The sequence below is a fragment of the Mandrillus leucophaeus genome, unplaced genomic scaffold (assembly GCF_000951045.1).
Source record: "Mandrillus leucophaeus isolate KB7577 unplaced genomic scaffold, Mleu.le_1.0 Scaffold1126, whole genome shotgun sequence".
Lineage (NCBI taxonomy): Eukaryota > Metazoa > Chordata > Mammalia > Primates > Cercopithecidae > Mandrillus > Mandrillus leucophaeus.
In genome coordinates, this window is record NW_012099499.1 from 611,968 (window position 1) to 625,228 (window position 13,261).

Consider the following 13,261-nt stretch of genomic DNA (forward strand, 5'->3'; position numbering starts at 1 on the left):
CCAAAACTTTTAGGAACTGAAAATAAAATGATATGCAGGAAAATATAAACAAGTTCCATCTCTCATGAAATTTCCATCTGAATGCTGTGGGTAATTTCAATTTTTTTAAAAAAAACTTGGGCAAACTAAAAAAAAACAACTAAAAAAGGGGGGCAAGGAAGGCAACGGGGGAACATACCTTTTATGCTGGCTGTTGAAAGATGAAAAGGAGCTAGCCACAGGGTAAGGAGCAGGGAAGCGAATAAAAGTGAGAAGCCCCCGAGGCAATAAAGAGCTGTCAGAACATGAATTGATGACTGTGGCAATTTCGCCTCAGGCAGTTTTGTCAGAGAGCACTACTGGTCCTGTGAGGAGGCAGGGCCTCCTGGGATAGTCCCCAAGTGGAAGGCTAGTCGGAACTGAACCTGCCCTTCTTTTTGTTGCTCCTACTCATGGGACCCAGGAAGGGTGTAGGAGAGGGGAATTTCCCTCGAATATCATGTCGCTAAGATTCACAGCCTTTAGGTGGTATCCTTACTTTGTCCACTGTGGTGCGGTGCACGCACACTTTTTTATATGCTTATTATAGACAGCAGGAGGGCAAGAAAATTAATAGCAATCTTACGAGCAGCAGCAGCAATAGTTGGCATTTATTGAGGGTTTATACATGCCAGGTACTTTACATGTAGTAATTAATTTAGTTCTCAAAATCATTCTGAGATGGGGAATAATATAAACTCCATTTTTCAGATGGGGAAACTAAGGCAAAGAGAATTGAGTAGCTTGTTCAGTTCATACATCTAGTAAGTATTCAAGGTTGGCAACATGGCCATAGAATTCTCAGGTTCTTACAGTTAACGTACTAAACTGCCTCTTTTCTTGAGGAACAATCTGTAAAGATAAAGTCCAGGTATATACTTTCATTTTATAGAGGTAGTTTGAGCCTCACTTTAAATATTACAAGTATTTCCCAAATCCCATATTTTCATTACCCTCATCATTACTATTAATTATTTTAGTTTGATTCTGCGAATAATTGCTTTTTGAGGGATTAAGATCCCCCTTTTCCTTTCCTCAATCTCTATTCCTGTATAAGATTATTTTCAGGCCTTTAGGCTCTTGGGTAATATGTTCAATCATAAACTTTTACACTCTAGTTCTCCTCAGCTTCAGCTCAAATACATTCTCTTCACAATTCCCTCAGTCCTCCAACTCAATCTGCCTCTTGTCCCTGTGTTTTCCTCCACAGATATAAGATTTGTGGTTTTGAATATTAACTAGTTTTGAGAATAAAATAATAGGCAGTTGCCTAAGTTCACTTCGTCAGGTAATCTCACTTTTGCAAGCCACGCAGTTGGTAGCACTTGTGAGATTAAAATTTGGCACTCAGATAAATAACAGACCATAAATTTCATGATACTGATAACTGGATAATTCTGTTTTCCTTACCTTTATTTCTTAGTTTACTAGACTCTGTTTAAATAAACTGATTAAATCAAGCAAATTTTCAGAGATTATGTATGAAAATAGGAGTGTAATAGATTTGAAGGCCTAAAACCAGCAAGCAACTCCAAATACTCCAAACAAACAAACAAACAAACAAACAAACAAACAAACCTTTAGTCAGTGCAGAAATGGCTATTTATGTATTAATTTTTTTGGTACTTTTAAGTCAAATCTAAAAGTTCTAAGAGAAAGAATATCTCTTAAATCTGACATGAGAATACCATATGAGAACAAATAAAATAAAAATTGAAAATTATCTGTATTTCATTTATATTTCTAGTCAACATAGCTTATTTCATTAAATTCATTAGCTATATAATCTCATTTCATCGCTTTTGTGTGCACCACAGGGCTCTAGACAAAATGATTAAAATACAACATAGCCAGATATGGAAAACATCCTTACCTTTGAAGAACACAAAATTCCCGTCGCTATTTTCATAAACTGCATCGATACTAGGAGGCAGGCCCCGCCAGAAGTAAGTAATTTGCATTGGGTATCCATCCATCACCCTGTTGTTTCTCACTCGCCAAAACCACTGGTCCTGCAAACCAAGCAAAGGCATCTCTCAACAAATATGTAGGCCTCCCTGGTATTTCACGGTGCAATGGCTGGATGCTTTTTAAGTCAAGTTGGTTTCCTTATTATTGTCTTACATTAAATCAGTCAAAGAGCTAAACAACTTGACCACAATGATCACAAAATCTTTTGTAGTGAACTCCTTAATGTCTAAGCCATACAGTGTAATTAAAAACATAATGTCAACATACTGAATCTTGTCATTTTGCATTTTCTCCAGGGCTTTCTAGATGGAGGTAGCACAGACAAATCCCTGCCAGATTTGTGGATATGTCAGTTTCTTGAATATGAGAGCAGCGCTAGGGACACGCATGCTTCCTAACATTTTTAGATATATGCAAGATCTCCATACCTACCATGTTGAGGATGAAATATCTGTCTGTATGCCCGTTATGTCTATTGTCTCATATAGTTATAAAGTAGAGCCCTCTTTCATCATTAAACATATTTTTGGCTGATAACTTTACTCAAGAAAAATAGGCAAAATTATTTTCAAAAAATAAATCATCACGGAGGATTCTAGTCTGGGTTAATTGTCTTTCCTATCTGCTCTGGTAATACCCTGTACTTCACCCAATCATAGCACAGGTCATTTTACAGGAAAAGTGTCTATTCATTCTTACTGCTAGTGAAGAACACATGGCTGGACCCACAGCAGGTTTTTATAAAGTTGTTGAATTAATAATTGGCCTACACACAATATGTTTCACCATAATATTTACTAAGGGCAAAAAAATCCCGAAAAACAAAAACAAACCCTTCAAACCCCAAAAAAGATACATCTGATGACATTAAGTAGTTTTCTATTTAAAATCTGAAAATAAATGAAAGACGACTCAGTGTTTTAATATTTAAAAACTAGGTGTATTTTAAAAATTGATTTTAATACAATTAAAATTTCACTTTATTTTAATTTCTGTACGTATAAGCAATATTTCACTTGGATGTTAAGTATATCCACTATTTAGACGAGTATATATCACAAAAATACTTCCATTTTAATTCTCTTTCTTTCTTGCTCTTTTCATACAACTTATATATTATATAAGTGATTTATTTTAGGACCTTCTCATGCTTTTGGTTAATAATATGTTAGCCTGACCAAACTTTCTAGGATTTATCAGTTACTCATACACACACACACACACACACACACACACACACACACACACACACAATCTACTGAGGATTCTTGGACTTCAGTTAATATGATAACAGTGAACTTTCTTTCACCCAAATGAATCTGAATATGAAAACTGTCTTAAAAGCCTTTAATAGTTGTACTTTGTTCTAGTTATCATGTACTGTCTTCTCTACAACTTCTGTAATTTTTTTAAAAACGAAGAAATAGCTTAATTAATGGCTCTAAGCTCATATGCAATTCTTGTTCTGTTGCCTAACAACTGTGTCACTTTGGTCAATATACTAGTCATTGAGTTAGCACAAATTAATATCTAATTTATAGCATGATTACTGTATAACATACAAAGAACTTTCTGAGAACCTGGCACAGACTAGTACCAACATTTTTGGTTGTTGTTATTGTTAAAATTATATGGAAACAAGTTATCTACTTTCCCTGTTCATATCCCTGTTTACAGTTTTGACACTTGTTCATCGTTTCCTCTTTGGATGTCAGCTATACTATAGTTCCAGCCACGTATCTCATTCCAATCAATTTGTAAAAAATGTTTTTCACCTTTTCTTGATAATTTTCATGGTGCTAGGTGGCCTGTATTAATAATGTTTTGATCCATATGCAGTAGATAAAAGAAACAGATTTTCAAATACAATTTCATATACAGATTGATTCAGAGAAATATACAGGGGCACGAAAATAAAGAGTTCACTGCAAATAAAATATAAGTCAGTGATATTCTAATCACTTAAAAGAAAAATCATAATTTTTGTTTAGATATAACAAGGGCTTCTAACGGGGTGTTTAAACCATGCCAATCTCCAAATAAAGTGTTCTTAAATTATTGTAATATATATGCCAAAATAATTAGTAGAAATGAATAAACAAATGGATTCTGATAAAGAAATAATGACCATGACTATCTATGAAACAATGAAACAGAAAGCTCTCCAAGCTGAAGAATGGGAGGAAATCTAGTGAAAAAACCTGGACTACATTCCAATTTTTCCCACAAAAGCCCTTCCCATTGCTATAATCTCACCACATATGGAGCCGGGCCAGTGGCTCTATGGAACAGACACGTGTTGCAGTCTGCAGATAGAAGTACAACCCCAACTTGCCACTAATAAGGGGAGAAATGCAAGTTCTGTCTCAAGATAAACATAGTCAATTTGCAAAAATTCAGAAGGTCATGTGAAACTGCAGATGAATTCCACTGGTTTTTGTTGACAGCAGCCTTGGCAGAGAGTCATATAAATTATAGATATTCAGGTTCTGCCTCTATTCAACTTATCTGCAGTTTAGCAGAGAGCAATAGTACAAATAATTTAGAAAGCATCTGTCACAGTGGATGTAAACTCATGCCATGGTTACTATAGATTGCCATTTCAGAAATAGGGTTTGTGAACAATTCATAGAGAAAGGATGCTTAAAATGCTATTTAGGTCTCTGTGCAAATTTTCCTCATAAGTGAGACATCCCCTGATGATGCTGTCTAGAACTGAAGTCCCTCACTGCACTCATACAGGTCTGCTGGATATCTTCACCTCTCTTTCCTGTTGTATTTTCCTTCACTGCATTTATAGTCGTTTTATACAATACTTGTTTTACTAATTTATTGTTCATTCTGTCTCCACTAAATATATAAGCTCCCTGATGGCAAGAATGTCGGTCTTTTGTTTGCATATAGTCCCCTATTTCCAGAAAAGGACCTTACACATAATAGGTGCACAATAAATATTTCTTTAAAGAAAACAAAATGTGAAGAGAAAAGAGCAAAGTGAAAGTAATGATCCTTTTAGAAGTCAATGTTTTAAAATCACATCTCAGTTTTTTTCCCTGTTGTGGTTAAGATGTTTCCTTATTAAAAAATTATAAAAGCTATAAAGGGGTCACATGAACATAAAAATTCTATTTGAATAGGTAGATGTTTAGTACATATTCTGTTTTCTAGAAAAGTATGATATTTAAAGGTCTTTGAACAATAAAGAAAAAAATACATTTGGTTTCACCCTTCTAAACAAGATAAGTTTCGTTTTATGCGGAGGGAAAGAAAGAACCCTTATGGAGCTCTAAATCTGCTATTTGTATGTTGCCTTAAGCTTCTTATCTCCTTCCCTCTTTCCTCCTTCCCTCTCTCCCTTCCTCTTTTTCTTCTCTCTCCCTCTTCCTCTCTCTTTCTCCTCTCCCTCTCTCTTTCTTTGGTTAAGCCCTTATAGAAGGAGGTGGAAGGGGAAATATTAACCATAACTAGCCTATCTGTAACGTCAACTTGTGAAAAAAACATTGCTTAAACATTACCAAATTGGAATTCCTACTTAAACACCAATATTTCACTTACGATACAAGCACGTACGGTCTTACATGTAGATTTATTTTCCATGTAGCATAGAACCCAGACAGATCATTTAGTTCACAGAGATAAGTTCACATAGTGTACACCATGGAGCAGTAACACACAGGGAAATTCTGTTTATTACTCTTTTACATCCTTTAAAATTCTGGCTCATGACTGGTATATTTGTTTGCTGAGAACTGTAAGGAAAAGGCCTACTGTCTGAATATGAAACGATGATGTTAATGATCTACGATCAGTAGGAATCGCTGTTTTCAGGACCTTTTAATAAAACTAATCAGCTGAGGCAGGAGAATAGCTTGAATCCAGGAGGCAGAGGCTGCAGTGGGCCGAGAATGTACCACTTCACTCTACCAGCGTGGGTGACAGAGCGAGACTACGTCTCAGAAAAAAACAAAACAAAACAAAAAACAAAAAAGCTAATCAGTAGAACTGATCTACTTTTACTTCTCTTCTGATACATAGATTCATTTATTCAACCAACAGCTTTCCATAAATCTACAAATGTGTCACATGTTCACACTGAACATTTCTAGCAGTCACCAGTTGTTCTTTGGGCCCTCCTTTGCCAAGCCACCTTGGTCCTACTCTGTCTAGTCTTCCTCCTTTCTAAAACAGTATCTCAAATCTCTTGATTTCTCACCATCACCGCTGTCACCATCAGAGTGCCACTGTATTTCACTGAGATGACTTCAATGCCAATGCAAAGCCTCTACTTTGCCTCCTACTGCATCTAGAATGAAATTCAAACTTGGACTCCTGCCTCCAGCTCCTATGCAGCTCCCAGCAGTCTCTCCTGTGCTCACATCGCTCCATTTGTATCAGCTTCCTTTCAGCTGCTTGACAGAGGAAAGCTCTTTTCTTCCTTAAGACATCTTGCAGACAGTTTGCCCTACAGCAGGCCCTCTGTTTCTGTGGTTTCACTGTCCACAGTTTCAGTTACCTGTGGTCAACCCTAGTCCAAAAATAGGTAAGTCTAGTGTTATAAGGTATTTATCCACAAAACTTTTATCACAGTATATTGTTGTAATTGTTCTATTTCATTATTAATCTTGTACTGTGCCTAATTTATAAATTAAACTTTATCATAGGTGTGTGTATGTATAGGTAAGAACATAGTGTATGGTCTGGTACTATCTGCAGTTTGAGGCATCCACAGGGGGTCTTAGAACATATCCCCCATGGGTAGGAGGAGACAACTGTACTTTAAATGTTCTTCCTTTTCCATCAATTTGAACCACAAATCATCCATTAATTCGCAGCTGAAATGTTATTCCGCAAAGTGGGCTTGGCTGCCCTCTGACTGAAATTATGTAACAGTATACTATGATCTCAATGTTTGTATCCCCTCAAGTTCTTATGTTGAAATCCTAATACCCAAGGTATTAGGAGGTGGGGCCTTTCCTTTGGGAATGATTATGTCTGGAAGGCAGAACCCAAATAAATAAGGTTATTGCCCTTATAAAAGAGGCCCCAGAGAGCTGCACTGCCCCCTCCAGTGTGTGAGAACACAACTAGCAGTTGCCATTTATGAAAAGTGGGTCTCACCAGACATGGAATCAGCTGGTGCCTTGACCTTAGATCTCCCAGTCTCCAGAAATGTGAAGAGTAATTTTCTGCCATTTGTAAAGTGCCTAGTTTATGGTGTTCTGGTATAGCATATCCTGATGAACTAAGACATCCTCGAATTATCTCATGGTACTCTGCATTTTGACTTCACAGCACTTACACATGTGTTACTGCATCATTGTATTTGTGAAGTAATTTCTTCCACCTGCTCCACTGTATGATATGCTCCAAAGGAATGGGGCAGTGTGTATTTTACTTATCACTGGATTATCAGCATGGTGAACTGTGTCTGGTTTACTGCAGGAGTACAACACATTTACTAGAAAAATCTACCAATTCTTTTCACCAAACTATCATAGGATGAGTACATATACCTGAGATTGTTCAAAGCAAGGTAGCTGTTTAATGAATATTAAGTCTATTTATTAAGATGACATTCTAACAACCTCCACCTCCTGGGTTCAAGCAATTTTCCTGACTTGGTCTCCTGAGTAGCTGGAACTACAGGCATCTACCACCATGCCCAACTAATGTTTGCATTTTTAGTAGAGATGAGGTTTCTCCATGTTGGCCAGGCTGGTCTTGAACTCCTTACCTCAAGTGATCCACCCGCCTTGGCCTCCCAAAGTGCTGGGATTACAGACGTGAGCCACCACACCTGGCCATGTGTTATGTTTTAAAGGCTTCTGATGTGGGCATGGAGTGTGTCTGGGGAAACTGGTGTTGAAAATTAAGCTGGTTCCTAAGAAAAAAATTGGGTATGCAACAATACTGAAAGAAAGACAAAATTGTGGCAGCTATATACATAATAAGGAGGAAGGTGATTTATATGGATGCTTATTAGGCAGAGAAAGAAATGGTGGTCTTGGTTTTCCATTCCCTGGCAGGGCCTGCTTTGGTTCTACCTCTTTGCAAGCAGCATGAGATTTCAGAAGCACCCAGCTGGATGCTCTCCACCGCGGAGTAACCCTTGGTAGCAAAGCTCATCAGGCAGTCTCATAGGTGAGTGGAGTTTGGGAGGCAGCAGTGCACAGGTAGCTATGTACATCTGGGCAGAATGGAGGAGCCAGCAATGAATACTAACCCTAAGACAGACGTCCAAAGGTTCACCAATTTCAGAACATTGCCCTTCTGAAGGGGCAAGAAGAATAAATGGGGAACTTCAATTGGAGTTCAGGGAAGGAGAAGTATACTTTGGAGAAAACTGCTATTAAATAGCTGTTACTTTCACCACTGAACTGACTCATTGTTTTAGTCATATTTCAAAAGCATGGAGAAAAAGCAAACCATCAGAATTTCTCAGAAAATTTCTTATTTAAAGTTTTTCAATAACACCCTATGCCAGACTCTATATCTCATAATCACAGCCATAATCACTGCACTTATTGAAATAAAAATTGATGATGGTGTGGCTTGTGCCTGTAATCCCAGCTACTAGGGAGGCTGATATAGGAGGATCACCTGAGTCTAGAAGTTCCATGCCAGTCTGGGCAATATAGTGAGACCCCCATCTCTAAGAAGAATTAAAAGAAAAGACTGATGATGATGGCTAATACCAATTATTAGGTTAAATTTATACATTTTTAGGGTATTTTATGTAAATATTTGAATATATCACCTAATATTTCCAACAATAAAATACATTTAATAGAAATATAATACTTAAATATATTATAGTAAAAAAAAATTTTTTTCTAAACAGCTCAAATTTTAAAACATATTACTAGATTCTGTTGAAAAGGTGACAAAGACATTTGTTGCTCAGAATGGTGAAGTAAAAGGAACTCAGAAAGTTGAAGCTGTTGGATTTAAAAGCATGTGGACAGTAGCCGTTTTTCTTAGAAAACAACCACATTATATAAAAACATTGGTTGACAATAAATTTGAAAAATAAATTTGTTTTCAAGAACAAACGAGGCCGCTAACAAAGTAAAAAGCTATGACAACATTGAGAAAATATGTGTATCCCAGATCACAAAGGGTTGATTAATCTAATATATAAAAAACTCTTAAAAATCAAGGAAACAAACCCCCAAATCTTACAGAAAAATCAGTAAAAGACATGAACAGTGCATACACACACACACACGGTTTATAAATGTAGGGAAAGATACTCAACCTCACTCATAAGTAAAATGCAAATTGAAACTATTTTGATATACCACGTATTATCAGATTGCTTTGATCTCATGGCTTGTAGGAATAGGCACTCATATATATTTCTGGTAGGAGTGCAAAATGGCATGATGTTTGTGGAGATCAATATGGCAACATCTAATAGCATTACATACATATTTGTCTTTTGATCCAGTAATCTCTTCTCTGTCAATCCACTTCAGATTAAGCTACAACCTCCCAAATAAAAAGATGCTATACATTACAAATTCCTATGATATACTATAATAAAAATAAATTTTTGCAAGGTTTCTCACTGTGATGTCATTTGTGATAGCAAATGTATTTTATCTTCTGTATAAAAGAGGATGGGAAAATTTATCTATATTAACACTGTTGTATAGGCATAGATATAAATATAGATAAAATATAGATATTACTTATGTTGTCCTTACTAAACAGATAACACAGAAACTAACAAAAAAGTGGTTACTGACTAATAAAAATGGGTGGAACATACTAAAAGTGTGGAAATGAAGGACAGATTTCTCAGACCATGTGCATGTTTTATATATTCAAAAAAAAAATTGTGTCAGGTTGAATTGTTAAAAAAAAAAAAAATCAAAGGTAAAAAAAGCATGTGCTAAAAATAAATCCCTAAATTCATCTGTACAAGAAATTGGAAACACATCCACATGGAGAAAATAAATATATCATATGACTTTGGAACCGAGTACTCTGATTGTACATTAGTGGGAAACAGACCACAAAAGAAACTTCAAATAAATATTAATCTTCATTTAATAATTTTATCATTAAAAGGATTTCTGGTATTATAAATTTAAAACTACTATAAGACAAAAGTTAATATGTTAATATTATTAGAACAAAGAGTTTCAGAGTAAAATAAAGAGATATAAAGATGTTAATGTTATATTTGGATTAGAAATTAGAATGAAAATAATTCATGATTTAAACACATACACAAATAGCATTTTCTAATTTTTTCTAAATTTTAAGGAAATTTTCACAATTTCCTAATTTTGTTGACTCAAAAGACATAGAAGCCGTAATATTCCACCAACAGGTATTACATAGAGCTCCTGTTAGAAGGAAATCAGGGCTTCTTGGAGAACAGTTGAGTCTGGGCTCAAGATAGGCTAATTACAAGGTAAGCCTGGGACAATTGTGATGAAGTAAGAAATTACTCAAGACTAATGGAAGCATACCAAAACATGAGAGCAGCTTAAGCAAAGGGTAAATTTGGGATAAACTGAGAATCAAAAGGAAAAATGGCTGCAATTGGGTATAATATACTGAATGAATATATTTAAGAGTTCAGAGTATTAATCATTACTATCGCAACTGGCTATTGCAAGAACTCTTTTCACTGAAACTTGGTAATCAAAGGGAAAGAATTAACTATGAGAAAGAGTTAAATATATGTGCTGCCTTTTGAGAAGAAAAAACATAGTTCATTTCTAGTTCATGAGAGTCAGCTTTTAAGAGAAGAATGCCTAATGCAGAAGGGAAAACAGAAAGAGAAAAACCATTTTGCAACTCCCAATTAAATGACTGGTTCAAGCAAGAATCATCAATGAATGTGACTACATTCCATCTATTATTGAGAAAGAAGATATTTGTACATTACAAAAAACAAGGTGCAAAGTAAGCAAAAAAAAAAAAAACAAAAGAAAAATTTTCATATTGTGGTAACTGTAGATTCACATGCAGTTATAGGAAATAACACAAACAGATTCATTTTTTCCTTCCCTACTTTTCTCCCAATGGTAACTCTTGCCTAACTACAGTACAATTTCAAAAACAGAAAAGTGAGATTGATCCAACTTACCAATCTTATTAAAATCTCACCAATTTTACATGCACTTGTGTGTATTTATGCTAATTTTAATGGCAAAAGTATACCTTTCCAAGGCAAAGTTATGCCCGTTGCCACCCTAAGCATCAAGGATTTCATCAGTGATAGTGGACATCTGGCTATATGCTCATAATGTGATGCAACACAAATAGCTAGGCATTTGAAAGTCACAAAATCTATGATGTACAATCATGTAGAAGTGAAACTTGTTAAGCCAGAATCTAATTGGGCCTTCAGACTTGACTTCTTCACATTTAAGAGAGGAATAACTTAAGACAAGCAATCAAACACATTCTAAAATGGGAGATAGTTTATAAGACTATAAACTTGGCTTGGTCTCAGCAAGAAGAAAAAGGAGAGAAAAAAAAAAAAAAGAAAAGAGGCTGGAAGAAAAGAGCCCATTAAAAGATCTAAAGAGACATAGCCAAACGCAACACATACTCATTCGATCCCATATTTAAAGATCAAATTTCATAATACCTGCAACTTTGTTTTGCCAAACAGTTGCACATGTGTATAGCATTTGCACACATACATACATATGAAATAAATATAAGCAAAACACTAATAGTTGTGAAATCTAAATATTAGGTGTGACTGTATTTACTCTTACAACTTTTCTGTATTTTTGAAAAATTTCTTAGTAAAAAGTTGAAAATATATACTTATTAAAAATCTGGAAAATACATAGGTAACTAGATTATGAAAAAATATTATTATGGAAGCTTTGTAAATATTTGTGATGGGTAAATACTATTCCAATTAGTGACTATAAGTTTAATAAACCTCCATTGAATAGCCATTTAGATTTGCTACTATAAAAAAGGCTGTAACCAGCATCTTTGTTCATTAAAAAAGAAACAAAAATATGTTTTGTGGCATGTAACTAAGGATAATATATGCTTCATTTGACTGTAACATATGTGGACTGGAAATGTAAAATCACATATTGTGATAACATGCAAATACATTATAAATTCATGAATTTAATTTCACACTACATTTTGTTCTTAGGTTTACAGTTTACAGAGAATTGTAAAAGGTACTGTAGTGTTTAAAGAGAGAGCAAGAATATTTACACTTAATTAACTACATTACTTTTTCAACATTGGAAAAGAAAAAGTAAAGTCATAACTCGAAGAAGAAAAAACTATTAAGGGAGCTTTAATAGATGTGTCTGGCAAAGATAATGCCATTCTGGGAAGCTTTCAATACTTTATCACAAGAGCTGACATAAGCTGGTTTTTGGTATATAAATGTTAGGGGAAAACCTGTTCAAAGCAACCATTAGAATAGACTTTTTCACTAAGACAGTCGTGAATGTCTGCAATGATTTTGCAGGCACGGTTTTCAGGGCTCATCAATTAAGATTGACCAGATGTAATTCTGTGAGAAATGATGCAGCAGTACATCTCAATAGGTCAAATCACTTTGGGTACTGCCAGTATTTTTGAAAAATGCTCAAAATATAGACTTTATTATAGTAGAGGAAGGAAGTGACATATTAACAAGTGATTCTTCTAAATAATTTCTAAATTCATAATTCTGAAGTTTCCCTTAATGTCTTTATTTTCAAGCAAGAATGTCACAGTCACCATTTGGATTAAAAATTGTAAACTATTTTAATACATAAAGTGTTTATTTGTGTTTCAAAAGAAAAGGGAGTTGATATATTCAGAATACTTTGTTTACTACTTGTGCTAAGTTTATGTGTTAACATTTATAGTCTCCAAACATTAAATATTCATTTTTATATTAATTTATACGAAAAAAATCTCAACACCAAAGAGTTAAGTGATGTAGCAGATATGGAACCCCTTTTTATTCATTAGTATTCATTCGAAATTCTAACTTAGAGAATACTAATTTTAAAACGTAAAAATCCATAATCATTCATGAAGATGATAATATAAATATTCATTTTTATCCAATTTCTATACATAAACAATAAATCATAAAAAAGTGTTGCTACACCAAAAATGTAGTTCAGCCCTAGCATAGAAAGAGCGAGCTGGGGAGTAAGTGAAAGAAGGGTGTGTGCTGACACTCTTGTCTTTTTAGGTATTTATATCTTTTTCCTGTTTCTTCTTTAATCTACTCTTGTTCAGAAATCACTGGGGGATGGTTGCAATGAAGAAA

At 34.8% G+C, this 13,261-nt stretch overlaps 1 protein-coding gene across 1 annotated transcript in view; it reads right to left on the reverse strand.

The window, feature by feature from the left end:
- The window catches only part of MMP16 (matrix metallopeptidase 16 (membrane-inserted)), a gene marked incomplete at its 5' end in the record, with an annotated part of 186,056 nt that overhangs the window by 44,651 nt on the left and 128,144 nt on the right, over nucleotides 1–13,261 (reverse strand). Inside the window, one exon of the mRNA XM_011995225.1 lies at nucleotides 1,892–2,030. Coding sequence (XP_011850615.1) covers nucleotides 1,892–2,030 — 139 coding nt within the window. The remainder of the gene's footprint in view (nucleotides 1–1,891; nucleotides 2,031–13,261) is intronic.